This window comes from Hemitrygon akajei, chromosome 16, assembly GCF_048418815.1.
Source record: "Hemitrygon akajei chromosome 16, sHemAka1.3, whole genome shotgun sequence".
NCBI classification, from domain to species: domain Eukaryota; kingdom Metazoa; phylum Chordata; class Chondrichthyes; order Myliobatiformes; family Dasyatidae; genus Hemitrygon; species Hemitrygon akajei.
Genome location: NC_133139.1, coordinates 1,434,086 through 1,457,970, shown reverse-complemented (window position 1 = coordinate 1,457,970; position 23,885 = coordinate 1,434,086). Strand labels below are relative to the sequence as shown.

The 23,885-nt window shown below is 44.8% G+C and overlaps 1 protein-coding gene across 5 annotated transcripts in view; it reads left to right on the top strand.

Moving 5' to 3' along the window:
• The window catches only part of ncanb (neurocan b), a 416,144-nt gene that overhangs the window by 210,583 nt on the left and 181,676 nt on the right, over window positions 1-23,885 (top strand). For 4 of the 5 annotated variants that reach the window (XM_073068065.1, XM_073068064.1, XM_073068062.1 and 1 more), the window contains 3 exons: window positions 299-415; window positions 10,306-10,419; window positions 11,864-12,022. In XM_073068065.1, coding sequence (XP_072924166.1) covers window positions 299-415; window positions 10,306-10,419; window positions 11,864-12,022 — 390 coding nt within the window. The remainder of the gene's footprint in view (window positions 1-298; window positions 416-10,305; window positions 10,420-11,863; window positions 12,023-23,885) is intronic. The other variant, XM_073068066.1, reaches the window with a different exon arrangement.

Sequence of the window (23,885 nt, the reverse complement as noted above, 5' to 3'; positions counted from 1 at the left end):
TCCAAAGCACCCATTATCTCTAACCAGAACCCAAATACTGCTTCTACAGAAAGACTATTATATGAAATACCCTACAATGTTAACAGCAAAACCTTTACCAAGGCATTACAGGTTCTTGATTAGTCAGTGTGTCAAATGTTACAAGGAGAAGACAGGACAATGGGGTTGAGAGGGATAACATCACCCTGTTGCAATGGTGGAGCAGACTTGATGGAATGAATGGCCTAATTCTGCTCCTATTTCTTATGGTCTTATGGCCCTTACACTGTCTAGTTTTCCTGTGTTTGCTTCCGTACAGATGAACCAGACCCTTGCCAGACAAACCCCTGTCTCCATGAGGGAACCTGCTTGTCTAACAGCACCATGTACACCTGCGACTGCGTGGCTGGCTTCACTGGAGAGAACTGTGAAATTGGTAAAGTGCCAAACTGGATTATTATTTGCAACTTCAGTATCGCAGGAATTACTGACTCTTCTGCCTGAACCATCATTTGTGGAGGCACCGCAAGAGCTTGATGTGACGCAAGAAATTAGAAAATCATTGGTGGTTCTTCCCATCACCCACCTGAGTGAAGCAACACCCTTCACTTGGTGGTTGGTGGATCTGTGGAATTCTCAGTCTGCAGCATCATTCCAGACAGATATTTATGGGTATTCAGGTTCTTTGATTCGGAAGAAGAAGGCTGCGGATGAACAGCTAAGGTTTTCCGGAGTGAAGGCAGTTTTACTGCTCGGGGTAAAAGAGAGGCAAGACTGCGCAGGCTTGTGACGTCAGCCAGTACAGCAGGAAAAGTTTAAAAGGAAGACTGTCATATCCAGCAGGCAGCGGAGTGTGGCATAGCAGAGTGATAGGGCTTTGGCTCAACGGGCTTAGGCGGTAACAATGCGAGGTAGGTCTACCTGTGTTAATTGCAGAAAGGAAGTAGTATGTGTGTGAGGCCGGTTCTCTGTGCTCGGTGTCAGATGTAGGAGGTCCTGGAGTCTCCCAGCATCCTGGATGGCCATATCTGCACCCAGTGTGTTGAGCTGCAGCTCCTGAGGGACCACATTAGGCAACTGGAGATGCAGCTTGATGACCTTTGCCTGCTCAGGGAGACTGAGGAGGTGATAGAGAGGAGTTATAGGCAGGTGGTCACACCAGGGCCACGGGAGACAGACAAGTGGGTAACAGTCAGGAGGGGGAAGGGGAAGAGTCAGGTACTAGAGAGTACCCCTGTGGCTGTACCTCTTGACAATAAGTACTCCTGTTTGAGTACTGTTGGGGGGGTGACAGCCTACCTGGGGGAAGCAACAGGGGCTGTGTCTCTGGCACTGAGTCCAGCCCTGTGGCTCAGAAGGGTAGAGAAAGGAAGAGGAAGGCAGTAGTGATAGGGGACTCTATTGTTAGGGGGTCAGACAGGTGATTCTGTGGACACAGGAAAGAAACTCAGCTGGTAGTTTGCCTCCTAGGTGCCAGGATCCGGGATGTTTCAGATCACGTCCAAGATATCCTGCAGTGGAAGGGAGAACAGCCAGAGGTCGTTATACATATTGGTATCAACGACATATGAAAAGGGAAGAGCTCCTGAAAAAAGACTACAGGGAGTTAGGAAGGGAGTTGAGAAGCAGGACCGCAAAGGTAAAAATCTCGGGATTACTGCCTGTGTCATGTGACAGTGAGTATAGGAATAGAGTGAGGTGGAGGATAAATGCGTGGCTGAGGGATTGGAGCAGGGGGCAGGGATTCAGATTTCTGCATCATTGGGACCTCTTTTGGGGCAGGTGTGACCTGTACAAAAAGGACAGGTTGCACTTGAATCCCTGGGGGACCAACATCCTGGCAGAGATGTTTGTTAAGGCTAGTGCGGAGAGTTTAAACTAGAATTGTTGGGGGTTAGGAACTGAACTGAAGAGACTGGGGAAAAGGCGGTTGGCTCACAAATAGAGAAAGCTTGGAGACAGTGTATGAGGGAGGATAGGCAGGTGGTAGAGAAGGGACATGCTCCGATGGACGGTTTGAGATGTGTCTATTTTAACACAAGGAGTATTGTGAACAAAGCCGATGAGCTTAGAGCGTGGATCAGTACTTGGAGCTATGATGTGGTGGCCATTACAATAACTTGGATGGCTCAGGAACAGGAATGGTTACTTTAAGTGCTAGTTTTAGATGTTTCAGAAAGGACAGGGAGGGAGGCAAAAGAGGTGGGGATGTGGCACTGTTGATCAGAGATAGTGTTACGGCTGCAGAAAAGGTGGACGTCATGGAGAGATTGTCTATGGAGTCTCTGTGGGCAGAGGTTAGGAACAGGAAGGGGTTAATAAAATTATAGACCAGTGGGTCTTATTTCAGTGGTTGGTAAGTTCATGGAGAAGATCCTGAAAGGCAGGATTTATGAACATTTGGAGAGGTATCATGTGATTAGGAAGAGTCAGCATGGCTTTGTCAAGGGAAGGTTGTGCCTTACGTGCCTGATTGTATTTTTTGAGGATATGACTAAACACATTGATGAAGGAAGAGCAGTAGATGTATATGGATTTCAGCAAAGCATTTGATAAGGTACCCCATGGAAGGCTTATTGAGAAAGTAAGGAGGCATGGGATCCAAGGGGACATTGCTTTGTGGATCCAGAACTGGCTTGCCCACAGAAGGCAAAGAGTGGTTGTAGATGGGTCATTGTGGAATTGAATTTAGGAGCCGAGAAGTAATGTTGCAGCTATATAGGACCCTGGTCAGATCCCACTTGGAGTACTGTGCTCAGTTCTTGTCACCTCACTACAGGAAGGATGTGGAAGCCATAGAAAGGGTGCAGAAGAGATTTACAAGGATGTTGCCTGGATTGGGGACCATGCCTTATGAAAACAGGTTGAGCGACGGAGAATGAGTGTTGACCTGGTAGAGGTGTATAAGATGATGAGAGGCATTGATCATGTGGATAGTCAGAGGCTTTTTCCCAAGGCTGAAATGGTTGCCACAAGAGGACACAGGTTTAAGGTGCTGGGAGTAGGCACATGGGTGATGTCAGGGGTAAGTCTTTCACTCAGAGAGTAGTGAGTGCGTGGAATGGGCTGCTGGCAATGGTGGTGGAGCCGGATACAATAGGGTCTGTTAAGAGGCAACACGTGAATCTGCAGATGAATGCTGGCAGAACTCAGCAGGCCAGACAGCATCTATGGGAGGAGTTAGTGATGACGTTTCGGGCGGAAACCTCCTGATGAAGGGTTTCAGCCCGAAACGTCGTCACTACCTCCTCCCATAGATGTTGTCTGTCCTGCTGAGTTCTGCCAGCATTTTGTGTTTTTAGGGTCTGTCAAGAGACTTTTGGATAAGTACATGGAGCTTAAATAAATAGAGGGCTATGGGTAAGCCTAGTAATTTCTAAGGTAGGGACATGTTCGGCACAACTTTGTGGGCTGAAGGGCCTGTATTGTGCTGTAGGTTTTCTATGTTTCTACGTTCCTGTGAATGAAGGACACGGGGATAGTGCATGGGAACAGATTTGGATTGGAAGATTAATCATGATATTATTGTGTAAGATAATAAGAGGCATTGATCGTGTGGATCGTCAGAAGCTTTTTCCCAGGGCTGAAATGGCTGCCACAAGAGGGCACAGGGTTAAGGTGCTTGGGAGTTGGTACGGAGGAGATGTCGGGGTAATTTTTTTTTTTTTTACACACAGAGAGTGGTGAGTGCATGGAATGGGCTGCCAGCAATGGTGGTGGAGGCAGATACGATAGGGTCTTTTAAGAGGCTTTTGGATAGAGCTTAGAAAAATAGTGGGCTTTGGGTAACCCTAGTAATTTCTAAAGTAAGTACATGTTCGGCACAGCTTTGTGGGCCGAAGGGCCTGTATTGTGCTGTAGGTTTTCTATGTTTCTATGAATGGCAAAAACAAGCTTGAGGGGCTAAATGACCTTGTCTTGTTGGTATGGTCCTCAAAATCACAAACTAAAGGTTCTGAAGATGCTAGAATTCCAGAGCAACACACACAAAATGCTGGAGGAACTTAACAGGTCAGGAAGCATCTGCAGAGGTGCAGCCAACATTTCGGGCTGAGACACTTTGTCAAGACTGGAAGGGAAAAGAAGCCAGAAGAAGACAGTGGGGGTGGGGGAAACAGGAAGGTGACAGGTGATGCCAGGTAGGTAGGGGAGGCAGGATGAAGTAAGAAGCTGGGAGCTGATTGGTGAAAAAGTTAAAATGTTGCAGAAGAAGGAATCTGATAGGAGACAAAAGTGGCCCAGGGGGGAAAGGGAAGGTGAAGGGGAACCAGAGGGAGGTGGTGGGCAAGTGAGGAGAAGAGAAGGGGTAAGGGGGAGCTGGATCGGGAGGGAAAAAAGAGAAGCGGGAGAAGGAAAAATTATTGTAAGTTAGAGAAATCTGTGTTCATGCCATCAGGTTGTAAGATACCCATGCCACCAGGTTGTAATAATATGAGATGTTGTTCCTCCAACCTGAGTATGGCTTCATCATGGCAGTAGAGGAGACCAGGGACCAACATGTCAGAATGGGAATGGGAAGTGGAATTCATAGCCATTACACAGTGCACCAATGTCCCTCATTCTCTACCAGCTACACAATGCACCCACATTTTACAACCAGTTACCCAGTGCATTCCATTCCCTGCCAGTTACTCAGTGCATCCCATCACCATCAGTTACCCAGTGCACCCACATTCACTGCCAGTTACCCAGTGTGCCTCCATTCTCTGCCAGTTACCTGGTGCACCCTCATTCTCTGCCAGTTACCTGGTGCACCCTCATTCACTGCCAGTTACCCAGTGCACCCCCATTCACTGCCAATTACCCAACACCCCCAATTCATCGCCAGTAACCCAGTGCACTTAACTGCTTCTTATTCTGAAGAAGAAATTTAAACTTCTAACATTAAATCTGTTTCTCTTTCCACAGATGGGCTCGTGTTTCCAGTATTTACTGAACCCTGACTCTGTTAATAACTCCAACCCAAACTTTTATTGAACCCTGACCCTAAACATAACCCTTTGGTCTTATAGTTCAATCCAGTGCCCCAAACTGCACCCCATTCATTCCCAATTAACTCCATGGACCGATGCTCTTCCCAATCCTTCCCATTACTCAACTGGACAAACCCATAATTCATTCACATTATCTCAGTAAAACAAACCCCTTCTATTCACCGCAATTGATAAAATCCCAGTTTCCCATCTCTATAACTTCTTACAGAGCTAACACTCTAAATCCTTTATCAATAATTCCTATTCCATTGAACTGTTTTCCATCCTACCAGCACCTTCCTGAATCTGAAGAATTTTGGGCGAAGTCAACAAATGCATCCAGTGTTTCTGCAGACTCTTCTCACGTGACCCGCAGACAAACATCAGGGCCTGTGGACTTGTACTTACATCCATTGCTTTCACCCTGTCTGTGCTTATAAGGATTAGATTGATCTTGGAGTAGGTTAGAAAGTCAGCACAACATCGGAGCTGAAAAGCCTGTACTGTGTTGTTTTGTTCTATGTCCTGTCATTTAAATGCCCCGTTGTCCACACACCTTCTGCTGTTGGAGATGCTTTTACTATTTTTTTTACCATGCAGACAAGTACAAAATACGAGGATGTCCATTTAGAACAGAGCTGAGGAGGAATTTCTTTAGCCAAAGGATGGTGAATCTGTGGAATTCATTGTCATAAGTTTTTTGGTATATTTAAAGTGGTGGTTGATAGATTCTTGATTAATAAAGGCATCAACGATTATGGGGAGAAGGCAGGAGAATGAGGTTGAGAGGAATAATGAATCAGCCATGATAGGATGGCAGAGTATACTCAATGGGCTGAATGTCCTAATCCTTTTCCTGTGTCTTCTGGTCTAACATGTTTGTTCTAATTCTTTGTTATTTCCTATTTGCTAATGCAACTTCCCCAGTCTCTTCCTCCAAGAAACCAACTTTTAACTTGGCATCCTACTCTTGCCCTCTGTTTTTATGCTCACCATCAGGTCTCACATTCTCAAGTCAAGTTGCTTTTACTGTCATTTCAACCTTAATTGCTGTACAGTACATACAACAGTACAGTACAACACAAAACTACACCAGACTACGTGAAACAACACAAAACTACATTAGGCTACAGACCTACTCAGGACTACATAAAGTGCACAAAACAGTGCAAGACAGTACAATAATTAATAAACAAGACAATAGGCACAGTAAGGGCTATTACTATTACAATATAATAGTAAATGATGTAAATGTAAACAATGTTTTAGCAGGAATTGAGAAAAAAATGAGCAAAAATTGCAAAGGGAGTGGAGTGGTATTTAGGTAGGTAGGTGGTGTGTGTGTGTGTGTGTGTGTGTGTGTGTGTGTGTGTGTGTGTGTGTGTGTGTGTGTGTGTGTGTGTGTGTGTGTGTGTGTGTGTGTGTGTGTGTGTGTGTGTGTGTGTGTGTGTGTGTGTGTGTCCTCTTTATTTTTTAATAATCCCTTGTTAGTTTTAACATGTTCCTAGGCTTCCAATATGAAGCATCCGTAAATAGCCATGGTTGAAGAATTTTTAATTCTGAAATAGCATGCCTTGGTTGGGAATTCTAAGAAACTTTTGGAAACATCTGCCTGTGCTTATCAATTGTGTGCTTTGTTAATCAGATTTCCCAGTTCACTGTAGACAAAACTGCCTTCATATCTTAATGATGAGCTTTATTTAATATGAGTTTCAGACCCTTATCACGTTCAACTCAATATTAAATTCTTCAGTGTTGTGATAACTCTTTTGCAGAAGATCCTTCAGTAAAGAGTTGCAAGGTGCCGTTGACTCTGCTTTTAAACAGCGTTCACTCACCAATAACCTGAATGAATGTTTCATTCAGCTTTTGCTCAGACCTTTTCAGGTTGCCTCATTATAGGCATGATGTGAAAGCTTTAGAGAGGGTGCAGGGGAGATTTACCAGGATGTTCCCCAGATTAGAGAGCGTGGGTCTTATAAGAATGGGTTGAGCAAGCTAAGCCTTTTCTGAACTGAAGGAGGATGAGGCGTGACTTGCTAGAGGTGTACATGATGATAAAAGACATAAATCAACAGCCGAAGATTTTTCCCCAGGGCGGAAATGGCTAAATACAGGAGTGCATAACTTTAAGTTGATTGGAGTTTTTGCTAGGCCCATTGAGTCAAGCAGACCAATTCTATCAATCTGATTCCCCCTCTCCTTTTGTTTCTGTACTATTCTCTCACACAAGCTCATCAACTCCCCAGGTTGCTGTGTCTTTCACCTCCACTACAGGGAGTTTATTTACAGGGGTCGCCATCGATTTCTAGGAGCTGACAGACCTATTTCTGTACTGTAATATTCTGACTATGTCAATCAATGTACCAGCATATCAATTGTGAGGAACCAGGGCAACGGGAGGGGGGGACGCCCACTATCACAGAAGGGAAGTGCAGAGTGTAAGCTGACTGCAGACTGCTCAGGATGGGATCTGCCACCCCAGAACCAGCTGGCCCATTAACCTGCTGATTTTGCTGGTCTGGAGGGCATCAGTTCCAACAACTTACAGGGAGAACAAAGCACTGAGAAAAAGCATTCCTTTAGACAGGTAATTACTGATTCTTCCTGAACAATCATTCCCTCAGGGCACACAGCACCAGGTTCAGGAACAGTTATGACTATGGCTGTAGTGTCATTACCTACAAGATTCACTGCAGTTCCTTGCCCAGGCTACTCCAAAAGCACCTTCTGAACCCGTGCTTTTACTATTCACAGAGACAGGACAGCATGTCTTCATCCATGTCCTACATCACCATCACTGTGAAATAGACATTTCCCTCATCACTGCCCACAAGAAGTTTAATTCTCTTCCTGTTCCTTACCACACAAGTCTTTCGACATCTCCACCTTCTGAGTCAAGGTCTTTACTCAGCATTGCTGACCACATTGTGCAATAATAGAAACACTCCACACCCTAGATCAAGCCCCCATGCTCCAGGTTGAAATCCCACACCACAGATCGAACCCGCACACCCCAGATCGAAACCTGACACCACCAGGCTTAGATATCCCACCTCCATTTCCATTTTTCTCCTGGCTCTCCTTCCACAAGGAAATGTTAATGTCCCAGGAATATTTTGTCTCCAGATGTGGTCACCTCAATACCTTATCTCTGATTCTAACCCATCTCATTCTGTTTCTGCACTCTTCTTCTGAATTCTCTGGGTATTTGGATAAAGGGCCTTTAATTTTCCCTCCTCCCTTGCTCTGACTCTTTCTGGTGAGTATTCATTGTCCTTTCCTGCTACACTGTTGCCTGTCTCCATAATATTCATGTTTGCCTGGCCCTTCTCTCCTGATCCTCAGGACACACACCACCAGGTTCATGCTCAAACATCAGGCTCCTGAACCAAAATGGATAACTTCACTCAACTTCACTTGCCAAATCACCAAGCTGTTCCAATAAACTATAGATGCAATTTTGAGATCTTTTCATCTCATCTTCTCAATATTTATTGCTTATTTATTATTATTATTATTATTTGTATTTGCACAGTTTGTTGTCTTTTGCATACTGGTTGTCCACCCTGTTGATGTGCTGTTTCATTGATTCTATCATGATTATTGGATTTATTGAGTATGCCTGCAAGAAAATGAATTTCAGGATTGTATATGGTGACGTATACGTACTTTGATAATAAATTTACTTCAAACTTTGAATTTCTCCTGACCAGAACCCTCTTACCCCCAGTCTCTGAGTTTAAAGCCCTCTCTAGACCCTATTCATCTGGTTTTCCACAGTAATGGTCCCAGTACTATTCAAGTGAAGCTTGTTCATTTGAAGTGTCCTCTTTCTCCATCATTTGTCCTGTTGCCCCATGGACCGAGGCCAATTTCTCCCACACCAACGTCTGAGCACATTCAGCTGTCTATTCTGTTGGCCTAATGCCAGTAGCCATGGTTTAGCTGATAGTCATTGATAGATAGCTTCATGAGATATGCTTTATAATGTGCACTGTGACACCATTACTCCTTTAACAAAGACTTGTTTGTCCTCTCCATATCACTGGTTCCGATGTGGACAACAGTTGGGTCTTTTTCCTCCCATTCCAAATTCCTCTCCAGCTCCTAGGAAATGTCCATTATCCTGGCACTGACAGACATCTGAACCCCAGACCCACTCTTGTTCTACTTTCCTCTTTCACTCCCCATCTACTGTGGGTCTTGCTCAGTTTGCTCGCTGTCTCTGCTTCACTCTGCACACTGGTTGCAGGAGTCTCGGATCAGATTAACAAGAGCAGCCATTGTTACCTCCTGTTCCCTCGTACCTTCCTCAGTTAGAACCACACCCTTGTGTATGGAACGTTCTCCCTGTCTGATGCTGTGCCCATCTCAGGCTGCAGCTCATTCCTGGAGGTACAGATGTGGTGTCACGGGTCACACACACTGTAGTCACAACACATTACCTGTCTGTTATCTCCGACATTACTTACTTCCTTAAATTAGAAAATGTTTTCCAACTGTCAATTTATAATTTTCTGTTATATCTTGGCTCAGTTAATAATCTACTTTTAACATATTTTTATTTATATATTCTGCACTGCAATATAATTAGGTGTGAATACTAACACAACTGAGCTACTCCAAAGAGTGCTGTATGAGGTCATTCTTACCCTTGGCCATTAGGCTCTATAATGAGTCAACCTATAGCCGGGGAAGTGATGATCCCCTCCTGTTAGACTGTTTGAGATAACTTATTTTTTATTCTTTCTACTTCTCTTCTAATATTTATATCTGTGTACTTGTAATGCTGCTGTGATACTGTAATTTCCTTTGGAATCAATAAAATATCTATCTATCTATAAACTTCAAAAGAAATGTTCAATAATCGCGAGATAATGTTGGAGCTCTATAAAATCCTGACTAGACCACACTTAGAATATTGTGTTCACTTTTGTTTGTCTCATTATACAGAGGATGTGGAAGCTTTAGAGACCGTGCAGAGGGCTTGGCTGTTAGAGTGAACCAGTGGAAAACACAGATGGTGGCTGGATTGGGATTGTGGGAGTGCAGGGACAGGGAGGGCTGGGGCTGATGGAGGTGATAAATCAGTGGAAACAAGCTACAGTCCAGCCTTTAAGGGGCTCTATAATGAGTCAACCTACAGCTGGGGAAGTGATGGCTCTTCCTGTTAGACTGTTGGAGGTAACTTACTTTTTTATTCTTTCTTACTTCTCTTCTAGTATTTGTATATCTGTTGGAAAGCCTAGTATTGATTTATCTTTTCTCTCTGAAAGAATGATTTAGACAGCCATATATTTTGTCTTTTACCGATCGATTGATGAAGATTCTGCACTGATTTCTGCCTCAGATATTGATGAATGCCACTCCAGCCCGTGTGAGAATGGAGCGACCTGTGTAGATGGAACCAATTCCTTCACCTGCCTCTGTTTGCCCAGTTACACTGGCAGCCTGTGCGAAGAAGGTAAGGGAGCTCATCCCCTTATCCCATCTCAGCACATCCCAGCACAATCCAACTCATCCAGCTCACCAGGCACATCCCAGCACAATCCAACTAATCTCAGCACGTCCCAGCCCATCCCAGCACAATTCAACTCATCTCAGCACGTCCCAGCACATTCCAACTCATCCAGCTCACCGGGCCTATCCCAGCACAATACAACTCAACGAGTTCACCCAGCATATCTCAGCACATCCCAGCTCATCTGACACTTCCCAGCACATTCCAACTCACTTCACCTAGTCACAGCACATCCTATCTCATCTCAACTCATTGCAGCCCATCCCAACTCATGCCACCTCATCCCGTCACATCCCATTACATCTCAGAACATCCTTCAGTAGTTTGTGTGTGATGCTCTGGATGAGCAGCATCTGCAGAACCTCATGTGTTTAAGGTTTCAGGGCTTTGTGTCAAGACATGGCTATATCAGCACTGGGGCTCTACAGGGGCCTGTATTGGCTCCCTTCCTATTTACCCTCTATACCTTGGTCTTTAGATACAACACTGAGTCATGGCATCTGCAGAAATACTCTGATGACTCAGTGATAGTTGGGTGTATAAAGGGAAGACGGGAGGATGAATACAGGGCCTTGGTGGAGGACATTGTCAAATGGTTCAAGCTGAATCATCTGCAGCTCAACATCTGTAAGGTAAAAGAGATGGTGGTGGACTTTGGGAAGACTAAGCCTTCACTGCTCCCTGTTACTATTACTAGGACGTTGATGTGGTGAGGACCTACAAGGACCTGGGGGTGCACCTGGATGATTGACTTGAGTGGAGCACCAACCCAGAAGCTGTGTACAAGAAGGGCCAGAGTTGCTTCTACTCCCTGAGGAGACGGAGGTCCTTTGGAGTATGCTGGCCTCAACTTCATGTGTTCGACCAGTCTGTTGTTGTCAGTGCAATCTTCTATGTGGTGATGTGCTGGGGCAATGGCATCAACACCGGTGATGCCAACAGGCTCAATAAATTGATTAGAAAGGCTGGCTCTGTTATAGGAGTCAAATTGGACACACTGGAGGCTGTGGTAGAACAAAGGACCCTACGGAAAATCCTAGCAATTCTAGATATTGTTTCTCACCCTCTGTATGCTACTTTGGCTGAGCAGAAGAACACTTTTAGTAATAGACTAAGAACACTGCGCTGTTCAAAAGAGTGCTATATGAGGTCATTCTTACCCTTGGTCATTAGTCTTTATAATGAGTCAACCTATAGCCGGGGAAGTGATGAACCCCTCCTGTTAGACTGTTTACGATAACTTATCTTTTATTTCTATCTTACTTCTCTTTTAATATTTATATCTGTACACATGTAATGCTATTGAGACACTGTAGTTTCCTTCGGGATCAATAAAGTATCTATGTACTTTTCCAGTGGAGTAACTGAACTCTCCCTTGCCCCCCAGATACGGAGGGCTGTGATCACAACTGGCAGAAATTCCTGGGACATTGTTACCGGTACTTCTCTCACCGACGACTGTGGGAAAATGCGGAGAAGGACTGTCGCAGTCATGGAGCTCACCTGGTCAGCATTCACTCTGTCGAGGAGAAGGAATTCCTAAATGGTGAGAATTCCCAGCGTTTCTTTGCTGTGGTTGTATTAGATAACTTTTTGTCATTGTGGCCACCAGCCTGCCAGCACTACCCACTGTCCCCAGACCATATCATTCATTCTCATGACCCTCATGAGTTGTTGCTTTGTATAGCTGGTGATTTCTGCTTCACACTTCTAATGCTTCAAATGACAAAGTGTGGTCCAGGAGGGGCAGACGGGAGTCTGTCTGTTCATAACCCTTGTGAGTAATGGAGCAGAAAGAAAAAGGGTACATCCTGGTTTCTGTTGTTAGGAACAACAACTAGAGAAGGTTGGGGACACAATCTGGTGAGTTCCCCAGCACTTAGTGTGTGTTTATATGGATGGGGACATGACCTAATGAGTTCCCCAGCACTTGGTGTGTGTTTATATGGATGGGGACATGACCTAATGAGTTCCTCAGCACTTGGTGTGTGTTTATATGGATGGGGACATGACCTAATGAGTTCCCCAGCACTTGGTGTGTGTTTATATGGACATGGACATGACCTAATGAGTTCCCCAGCACTTGGTGTGTGTTTATACGGAATTGGACATGACCTAATGAGTTCCCCAGCACTTGGTGTGTGTTTATTTGGAAGGGGACATGCCCTAATGAGTTCCCCAGCACTTGGTGTGTGTTTATACGGATGGGGACATGATCTAATGAGTTCCCCAGCACTTGGTGTGTGTTTATACGGATGGGGACATGACCTAATGAGTTCCCCAGCACTTGGTGTGTGTTTATATGGACATGACCTAATGAGTTCCCCAGCAATTGGTGTGTGTTTATATGGACATGGACATGACCTAATGATTTCCTCAGCACTTGGTGTGTGTTTATACGGATGGGGACATGACCTATTGAGTTCCTCAGCACTTGGTGTGTGTTTATATGGACATGGACATGACCTAATGAGTTCTCCAGCACTTGGAGTGTGTTTATACGGACATGGACATGACCTAATGAGTTCCCAGCACTTGGTTTGTGTTTATACAGATGGGGACATGACCTAATGAGTTCCCAGCACTTGGTGTGTGTTTATATAGACATGGACATGACCTAATGAGTTCCGCAGCACTTGGTGTGTGTTTATACGGACATGGACATGACCTATTGAGTTCCCCAGCAATTGGTGTGTGTTTATATGGACATGGACATGACCTAATGATTTCCTCAGCACTTGGTGTGTGTTTATACGGATGGGGACATGACCTATTGAGTTCCTCAGCACTTGGTGTGTGTTTATATGGACATGGACATGACCTAATGAGTTCTCCAGCACTTGGTGTGTGTTTATACGGACATGGACATGACCTAATGAGTTCCCAGCACTTGGTTTGTGTTTATACAGATGGGGACATGACCTAATGAGTTCCCAGCACTTGGTGTGTGTTTATATAGACATGGACATGACCTAATGAGTTCCTCAGCACTTGGTGTGTGTTTATACGGATGGGGACATGACCTAATGAGTTCCACAGCACTTGGTGTGTTTTTATATGGACATGGGCATGACCTAATGAGTTCCCCAGCACTTGGTGTGTGTTTATACGGACATGGACATGACCTAATGAGTTCCCAGCACTTGGTGTGTGTTTATATGGACATGGACATGACATAATGAGTTCCCAGCACTTGGTGTGTGTTTATATGAATGGGGACATGACCTAATGAGTTCCCAGCACTTGGTGTGTGTTTATACGGATGGGGACATGACCTAATGAGTTCCCCAGCACTTGGTGTGTGTTTATATGGATTGGGACATGACCTAATGAGTTCCTCAGCACTTGGTGTGTGTTTATACAGATGGGGACATGACATAATGAGTTCCCCAGCACTTGGTGTGTGTTTATATGGATGGGGACATGACCTAATGAGTTCCTCAGCACTTGGTGTGTGTTTATACGGATGGGGACATGACCTAATGAGTTCCCCAGCACTTGGTGTGTGTTTGTATGGATGGGGACATGACCTAATGAGTTCCCCAGCACTTGGTGTGTGTTTATATGGACATGGACATGACCTAATGAGTTCCCCAGCACTTGGTGTGTGTTTATACGGAATTGGACATGACCTAATGAGTTCCCCAGCACTTGGTGTGTGTTTATTTGGAAGGGGACATGACCTAATGAGTTCCCCAGCACTTGGTGTGTGTTTATACGGATGGGGACATGATCTAATGAGTTCCCCAGCACTTGGTGTGTGTTTATACGGATGGGGACATGACCTAATGAGTTCCCCAGCACTTGGTGTGTGTTTATATGGACATGACCTAATGAGTTCCCCAGCAATTGGTGTGTGTTTATATGGACATGGACATGACCTAATGATTTCCTCAGCACTTGGTGTGTGTTTATACGGATGGGGACATGACCTATTGAGTTCCTCAGCACTTGGTGTGTGTTTATATGGACATGGACATGACCTAATGAGTTCTCCAGCACTTGGAGTGTGTTTATACGGACATGGACATGACCTAATGAGTTCCCAACACTTGGTTTGTGTTTATACAGATGGGGACATGACCTAATGAGTTCCCAGCACTTGGTGTGTGTTTATATAGACATGGACATGACCTAATGAGTTCCTCAGCACTTGGTGTGTGTTTATACGGATGGGAAAATGTCCTAATGTGTTCCACAGCACTTGGTGTGTTTTTATATGGACATGGGCATGACCTAATGAGTTCCCCAGCACTTGGTGTGTGTTTATACGGACATGGACATGACCTAATGAGTTCCCCAGCAATTGGTGTGTGTTTATATGGACATGGACATGACCTAATGATTTCCTCAGCACTTGGTGTGTGTTTATACGGATGGGGACATGACCTATTGAGTTCCTCAGCACTTGGTGTGTGTTTATATGGACATGGACATGACCTAATGAGTTCTCCAGCACTTGGTGTGTGTTTATACGGACATGGACATGACCTAATGAGTTCCCAGCACTTGGTTTGTGTTTATACAGATGGGGACATGACCTAATGAGTTCCCAGCACTTGGTGTGTGTTTATATAGACATGGACATGACCTAATGAGTTCCTCAGCACTTGGTGTGTGTTTATATGGATGGGGACATGACCTAATGAGTTCCACAGCACTTGGTGTGTTTTTATATGGACATGGGCATGACCTAATGAGTTCCCCAGCACTTGGTGTGTGTTTATACGGACATGGACATGACCTAATGAGTTCCCAGCACTTGGTGTGTGTTTATATGGACATGGACATGACATAATGAGTTCCCAGCACTTGGTGTGTGTTTATATGAATGGGGACATGACCTAATGAGTTCCCAGCACTTGGTGTGTGTTTATACGGATGGGGACAAGACCTAATGAGTTCCCAGCACTTGGTGTGTGTTTATACGGACATGGACATGACCTAATGAGTTCCACAGCACTTGGTGTGTGTTTATATGGACATGGACATGACATAATGAGTTCCCCAGCACTTGGTGTGTGTTTATATGGATGGGGACATGACCTACTGAGTTCCCCAGCACTTGGTGTGTGTTTATATGGATTGGGACATGACCTAATGAGTTCCCCAGCACTTGGTGTGTGTTTATATGGATGGGGACATGACCTAATGAGTTCCCCAGCACTTGGTGTGTGTTTATATGGACATGACCTAATGAGTTCCCCAGCAATTGGTGTGTGTTTATATGGACATGGAAATGACCTAATGAGTTCCTCAGCACTTCGTGTGTGTTTATACGGATGGGGACATGACCTATTGAGTTCCTCAGCACTTGGTGTGTGTTTATATGGACATGGACATGACCTAATGAGTTCTCCAGCACTTGGTGTGTGTTTATACGGACATGGACATGACCTAATGAGTTCCCAGCACTTGGTTTGTGTTTATACGGATGGGGACATGACCTAATGAGTTCCCAGCACTTGGTGTGTGTTTATATGGACATGGACAATACCTAATGAGTTCCTCAGCACTTGGTGTGTGTTTATATGGACATGGACATGACGTAATGAGTTCACCAGCACTTGGTGTGTGTTTATATGGATGGGGACATGACCTAATGAGTTCCCAGCACTTGGTGTGTGTTTATACGGTCATGGACATGACCTAATGAGTTCCCCAGCACTTGGTGTGTGTTTATATGGATTGGGACATGACCTAATGAGTTCCTCAGCACTTGGTGTGTGTTTATACGGATGGGGACATGACATAATGAGTTCCCCAGCACTTGGTGTGTGTTTATATGGATGGGGACATGACCTAATGTGTTCCCCAGCACTTGGTGTGTGTTTATATGGATGGGGACATGACCTAATGAGTTCCTCAGCACTTGGTGTGTGTTTATACGGATGGGGACATGACCTAATGAGTTCCCCAGCACTTGGTGTGTGTTTGTATGGATGGGGACATGACCTAATGAGTTCCCCAGCACTTGGTGTGTGTTTATATGGACATGACCTAATGAGTTCCCCAGCAATTGGTGTGTGTTTATATGGACATGGACATGACCTAATGATTTCCTCAGCACTTGGTGTGTGTTTATACGGATGGGGACATGACCTATTGAGTTCCTCAGCACTTGGTGTGTGTTTATATGGACATGGACATGACCTAATGAGTTCTCCAGCACTTGGTGTGTGTTTATACGGATATGGACATGACCTAATGAGTTCCCAGCACTTGGTTTGTGTTTATACAGATGGGGACATGACCTAATGAGTTCCCAGCACTTGGTGTGTGTTTATATAGACATGGACATGACCTAATGAGTTCCTCAGCACTTGGTGTGTGTTTATATGGATGGGGACATGACCTAATGAGTTCCACAGCACTTGGTGTGTTTTTATATGGACATGGGCATGACCTAATGAGTTCCGCAGCACTTGGTGTGCGTTTTTACGGACATGGACATGACCTAATGAGTTCCCAGCACTTGGTGTGTGTTTATATGGACATGGACATGACATAATGAGTTCCTCAGCACTTGGTGTGTGTTTATATGGACATAGACATGACCTAATGAGTTCCCAGCACTTGGTGTGTGTTTATATGAATGGGGACATGACCTAATGAGTTCCCAGCACTTGGTGTGTGTTTATACTAATGGGGACATGACCTAATGAGTTCCCAGCACTTGGTGTGTGTTTATACGGACATGGACATGACCTAATGAGTTCCTCAGCACTTGGTGTGTGTTTATACGGATGGGGACATGACATAATGAGTTCCCCAGCACTTGGTGTGTGTTTATATGGATGGGGACATGACCTAATGAGTTCCCCAGCACTTGGTGTGTGTTTATATGGATTGGGACATGACCTAATGAGTTCCCCAGCACTTGGTGTGTGTTTATATGGATGGGGACATGACCTAATGAGTTCCCCAGCACTTGGTGTGTGTTTATATGGAAATGACCTAATGAGTTCCCCAGCAATTGGTGTGTATTTATATGGACATGGACATGACCTAATGAGTTCCTCAGCACTTGGTGTGTGTTTATACGGATGGGGACATGACCTATTGAGTTCCTCAGCACTTGGTGTGTGTTTATATGGACATGGACATGACCTAATGAGTTCTCCAGCACTTGGTGTGTGTTTATACGGACATGGACATGACCTAATGAGTTCCCAGCACTTGGTTTGTGTTTATACGGATGGGGACATGACCTAATGAGTTCCCAGCACTTGGTGTGTGTTTATACGGACATGGACAATACCTAATGAGTTCCTCAGCACTTGGTGTGTGTTTATATGGACATGGACATGACCTAATGAGTTCACCAGCACTTGGTGTGTGTTTATATGGATGGGGACATGACCTAATGAGTTCCCAGCACTTGGTGTGTGTTTATACGGACATGGACATGACCTAATGAGTTCCTCAGCACTTGGTGTGTGTTTATACGGATGGGGAGATGCCATAATGAGTTCCCCAGCACTTGGTGTGTGTTTATATGGATGGGGACATGACCTAATGAGTTCCCCAGCACTTGGTGTGTGTTTATACGGATGGGGACATGACCTAATGAGTTCCTCAGCACTTGGTGTGTGTTTATACGGATGGGGACATGACCTAATGAGTTCCCCAGCACTTGGTGTGTGTTTATACAGATGGGGACATGACCTAATGAGTTCCCAGCACTTGGTGTGTGTTTATATAGACATGGACATGACCTAATGAGTTCCTCAGCACTTGGTGTGTGTTTATACGGATGGGAAAATTTCCTAATGAGTTCCACAGCACTTGGTGTGTTTTTATATGGACATGGGCATGACCTAATGAGTTCCCCAGCACTTGGTGTGTGTTTATACGGACATGGACATGACCTAATGAGTTCCCCAGCAATTGGTGTGTGTTTATATGGACATGGACATGACCTAATGATTTCCTCAGCACTTGGTGTGTGTTTATACGGACATGGACATGACCTATTGAGTTCCTCAGCACTTGGTCTGTGTTTATATGGACATGGACATGACCTAATGAGTTCCCAGCACTTGGTTTGTGTTTATACAGATGGGGACATGACCTAATGAGTTCCCAGCACTTGGTGTGTGTTTATATAGACATGGACATGACCTAATGAGTTCCTCAGCACTTGGTGTGTGTTTATACGGATGGGGACATGGCCTAATGAGTTCCACAGCACTTGGTGTGTTTTTATATGGACATGGGCATGACCTAATGAGTTCCCCAGCACTTGGTGTGTGTTTATACGGACATGGACATGACCTAATGAGTTCCCAGCACTTGGTGTGTGTTTATATGGACATGGACATGACATAATGAGTTCCTCAGCACTTGGTGTGTGTTTATATGGACATAGACATGACCTAAAGAGTTCCCAGCACTTGGTGTGTGTTTATATGAATGGGGACATGACCTAATGAGTTCCCAGCACTTGGTGTGTGTTTATATGGACATAGACATGACCTAAAGAGTTCCCAGCACTTGGTGTGTGTTTATATGAATGGGGACATGACCTAATGAGTTCCTCAGCACTTGGTGTGTGTTTATACGGATGGGGACATGACATAATGAGTTCCCCAGCACTTGGTGTGTGTTTATATGGATGGGGACATGACCTAATGAGTTCCCCAGCACTTGGTGTGTGTTTATATGGATTGGGACATGACCTAATGAGTTCCCCAGCACTTGGTGTGTGTTTATATGGATGGGGACATGACCTAATGAGTTCCCCAGCACTTGGTGTGTGTTTATATGGACATGACCTAATGAGTTCCCCAGCAATTGGTGTGTGTTTATATGGACATGGACATGACCGAATGAGTTCCTCAGCACTTGGTGTGTGTTTATACAGATGGGGACATGACCTATTGAGTTCCTCAGCACTTGGTGTGTGTTTATATGGACATGGACATGACCCAATGAGTTCTCCAGCACTTGGTGTGTGTTTATACGGACATGGACATGACCTAATGAGTTCCCAGCACTTGGTTTGTGTTTATACGGATGGGGACATGCCCTAATGAGTTCCCAGCACTTGGTGTGTGTTTATACGGACATGGACAATACCTAATGAGTTCCTCAGCACTTGGTGTGTGTTTATATGGACATGGACATGACCTAATGAGTTCACCAGCACTTGGTGTGTGTTTATATGGATGGGGACATGACCTAATGAGTTCCCAGCACTTGGTGTGTGTTTATACGGTCATGGACATGACCTAATGAGTTCCTCAGCACTTGGTGTGTGTTTATATGGACATGGACATGACCTAATGAGTTCTCCAGCACTTGGAGTGTGTTTATACGGACATGGACATGACCTAATGAGTTCCCAGCACTTGGTTTGTGTTTATACAGATGGGGACATGACCTAATGAGTTCCCAGCACTTGGTGTGTGTTTATATAGACATGGACATGACCTAATGAGTTCCTCAGCACTTGGTGTGTGTTTATACGGATGGGAAAATGTCCTAATGTGTTCCACAGCACTTGGTGTGTTTTTATATGGACATGGGCATGACCTAATGAGTTCCCCAGCACTTGCTGTGTGTTTATACGGACATGGACAATACCTAATGAGTTCCTCAGCACTTGGTGTGTGTTTATATGGACATGGACATGACCTAATGAGTTCACCAGCACTTGGTGTGTGTTTATATGGATGGGGACATGACCTAATGAGTTCCCAGCACTTGGTGTGTGTTTATACGGACATGGACATGACCTAATGAGTTCCTCAGCACTTGGTGTGTGTTTATACGGATGGGGAGATGCCATAATGAGTTCCCCAGCACTTGGTGTGTGTTTATATGGATGGGGACATGACCTAATGAGTTCCCCAGCACTTGGTGTGTGTTTATACGGATGGGGACATGACCTAATGAGTTCCTCAGCACTTGGTGTGTGTTTATACGGATGGGGACATGACCTAATGAGTTCCCCAGCACTTGGTGTGTGTTTATACAGATGGGGACATGACCTAATGAGTTCCCAGCACTTGGTGTGTGTTTATATAGACATGGACATGACCTAATGAGTTCCTCAGCACTTGGTGTGTGTTTATACGGATGGGAAAATTTCCTAATGAGTTCCACAGCACTTGGTGTGTTTTTATATGGACATGGGCATGACCTAATGAGTTCCCCAGCACTTGGTGTGTGTTTATACGGACATGGACATGACCTAATGAGTTCCCCAGCAATTGGTGTGTGTTTATATGGACATGGACATGACCTAATGATTTCCTCAGCACTTGGTGTGTGTTTATACGGACATGGACATGACCTATTGAGTTCCTCAGCACTTGGTCTGTGTTTATATGGACATGGACATGACCTAATGAGTTCCCAGCACTTGGTTTGTGTTTATACAGATGGGGACATGACCTAATGAGTTCCCAGCACTTGGTGTGTGTTTATATAGACATGGACATGACCTAATGAGTTCCTCAGCACTTGGTGTGTGTTTATACGGATGGGGACATGGCCTAATGAGTTCCACAGCACTTGGTGTGTTTTTATATGGACATGGGCATGACCTAATGAGTTCCCCAGCACTTGGTGTGTGTTTATACGGACATGGACATGACCTAATGAGTTCCCAGCACTTGGTGTGTGTTTATATGGACATGGACATGACATAATGAGTTCCTCAGCACTTGGTGTGTGTTTATATGGACATAGACATGACCTAAAGAGTTCCCAGCACTTGGTGTGTGTTTATATGAATGGGGACATGACCTAATGAGTTCCCAGCACTTGGTGTGTGTTTATACGGATGGGGACATGACCTAATGAGTTCCCAGCACTTGGTGTGTGTTTATACGGACATGGACATGACCTAATGAGTTCCTCAGCACTTGGTGTGTGTTTATACGGATGGGGACATGACATAATGAGTTCCCCAGCACTTGGTGTGTGTTTATATGGATGGGGACATGACCTAATGAGTTCCCCAGCACTTGGTGTGTGTTTATATGGATTGGGACATGACCTAATGAGTTCCCCAGCACTTGGTGTGTGTTTATATGGATGGGGACATGACCTAATGAGTTCCCCAGCACTTGGTGTGTGTTTATATGGACATGACCTAATGAGTTCCCCAGCAATTGGTGTGTGTTTATATGGACATGGACATGACCGAATGAGTTCCTCAGCACTTGGTGTGTGTTTATACAGATGGGGACATGACCTATTGAGTTCCTCAGCACTTGGTGTGTGTTTATATGGACATGGACATGACCCAATGAGTTCTCCAGCACTTGGTGTGTGTTTATACGGACATGGACATGACCTAATGAGTTCCCAGCACTTGGTTTGTGTTTATACGGATGGGGACATGCCCTAATGAGTTCCCAGCACTTGGTGTGTGTTTATACGGACATGGACAATACCTAATGAGTTCCTCAGCACTTGGTGTGTGTTTATATGGACATGGACATGACCTAATGAGTTCACCAGCACTTGGTGTGTGTTTATATGGATGGGGACATGACCTAATGAGTTCCCAGCACTTGGTGTGTGTTTATACGGTCATGGACATGACCTAATGAGTTCCTCAGCACTTGGTGTGTGTTTATATGGACATGGACATGACCTAATGAGTTCTCCAGCACTTGGAGTGTGTTTATACGGACATGGACATGACCTAATGAGTTCCCAGCACTTGGTTTGTGTTTATACAGATGGGGACATGACCTAATGAGTTCCCAGCACTTGGTGTGTGTTTATATAGACATGGACATGACCTAATGAGTTCCTCAGCACTTGGTGTGTGTTTATACGGATGGGAAAATGTCCTAATGTGTTCCACAGCACTTGGTGTGTTTTTATATGGACATGGGCATGACCTAATGAGTTCCCCAGCACTTGCTGTGTGTTTATACGGACATGGACATGACCTAATGAGTTCCCCAGCAATTGGTGTGTGTTTATATGGACATGGACATGACCTAATGATTTCCTCAGCACTTGGTGTGTGTTTATATGGATGGGGACATGACCTATTGAGTTCCTCAGCACTTGGTGTGTGTTTATATGGACATGGACATGACCTAATGAGTTCTCCAGCACTTGGTGTGTGTTTATACGGACATGGACATGACCTAATGAGTTCCCAGCACTTGGTTTGTGTTTATACAGATGGGGACATGACCTAATGAGTTCCCAGCACTTGGTGTGTGTTTATATAGACATGGACATGACCTAATGAGTTCCTCAGCACTTGGTGTGTGTTTATACGGATGGGGACATGACCTAATGAGTTCCACAGCACTTGGTGTGTTTTTATATGGACATGGGCATGACCTAATGAGTTCCCCAGCACTTGGTGTGTGTTTATACGGACATGGACATGACCTAATGAGTTCCCAGCACTTGGTGTGTGTTTATATGGACATGGACATGACATAATGAGTTCCCAGCACTTGGTGTGTGTTTATATGAATGGGGACATGACCTAATGAGTTCCCAGCACTTGGTGTGTGTTTATACGGATGGGGACATGACCTAATGAGTTCCCAGCACTTGGTGTGTGTTTATACGGACATGGACATGACCTAATGAGTTCCCCAGCACTTGGTGTGTGTTTATATGGACATGGACATGACATAATGAGTTCCCCAGCACTTGGTGTGTGTTTATATGGATGGGGACATGACCTAATGAGTTCCCCAGCACTTGGTGTGTGTTTATATGGATTGGGACATGACCTAATGAGTTCCCCAGCACTTGGTGTGTGTTTATATGGATGGGGACATGACCTAATGAGTTCCCCAGCACTTGGTGTGTGTTTATATGGACATGACCTAATGAGTTCCCCAGCAATTGGTGTGTGTTTATATGGACATGGACATGACCTAATGAGTTCCTCAGCACTTCGTGTGTGTTTATACGGATGGGGACATGACCTATTAAGTTCCTCAGCACTTGGTGTGTGTTTATATGGACATGGACATGACCTAATGAGTTCTCCAGCACTTGGTGTGTGTTTATACGGACATGGACATGACCTAATGAGTTCCCAGCACTTGGTTTGTGTTTATACGGATGGGGACATGACCTAATGAGTTCCCAGCACTTGGTGTGTGTTTATATGGACATGGACAATACCTAATGAGTTCCTCAGCACTTGGTGTGTGTTTATATGGACATGGACATGATGTAATGAGTTCACCAGCACTTGGTGTGTGTTTATATGGATGGGGACATGACCTAATGAGTTCCCAGCACTTGGTGTGTGTTTATACGGTCATGGACATGACCTAATGAGTTCCCCAGCACTTGGTGTGTGTTTATATGGATGGGGACATGACCTAATGTGTTCCCCAGCACTTGGTGTGTGTTTATATGGATGGGGACATGACCTAATGAGTTCCTCAGCACTTGGTGTGTGT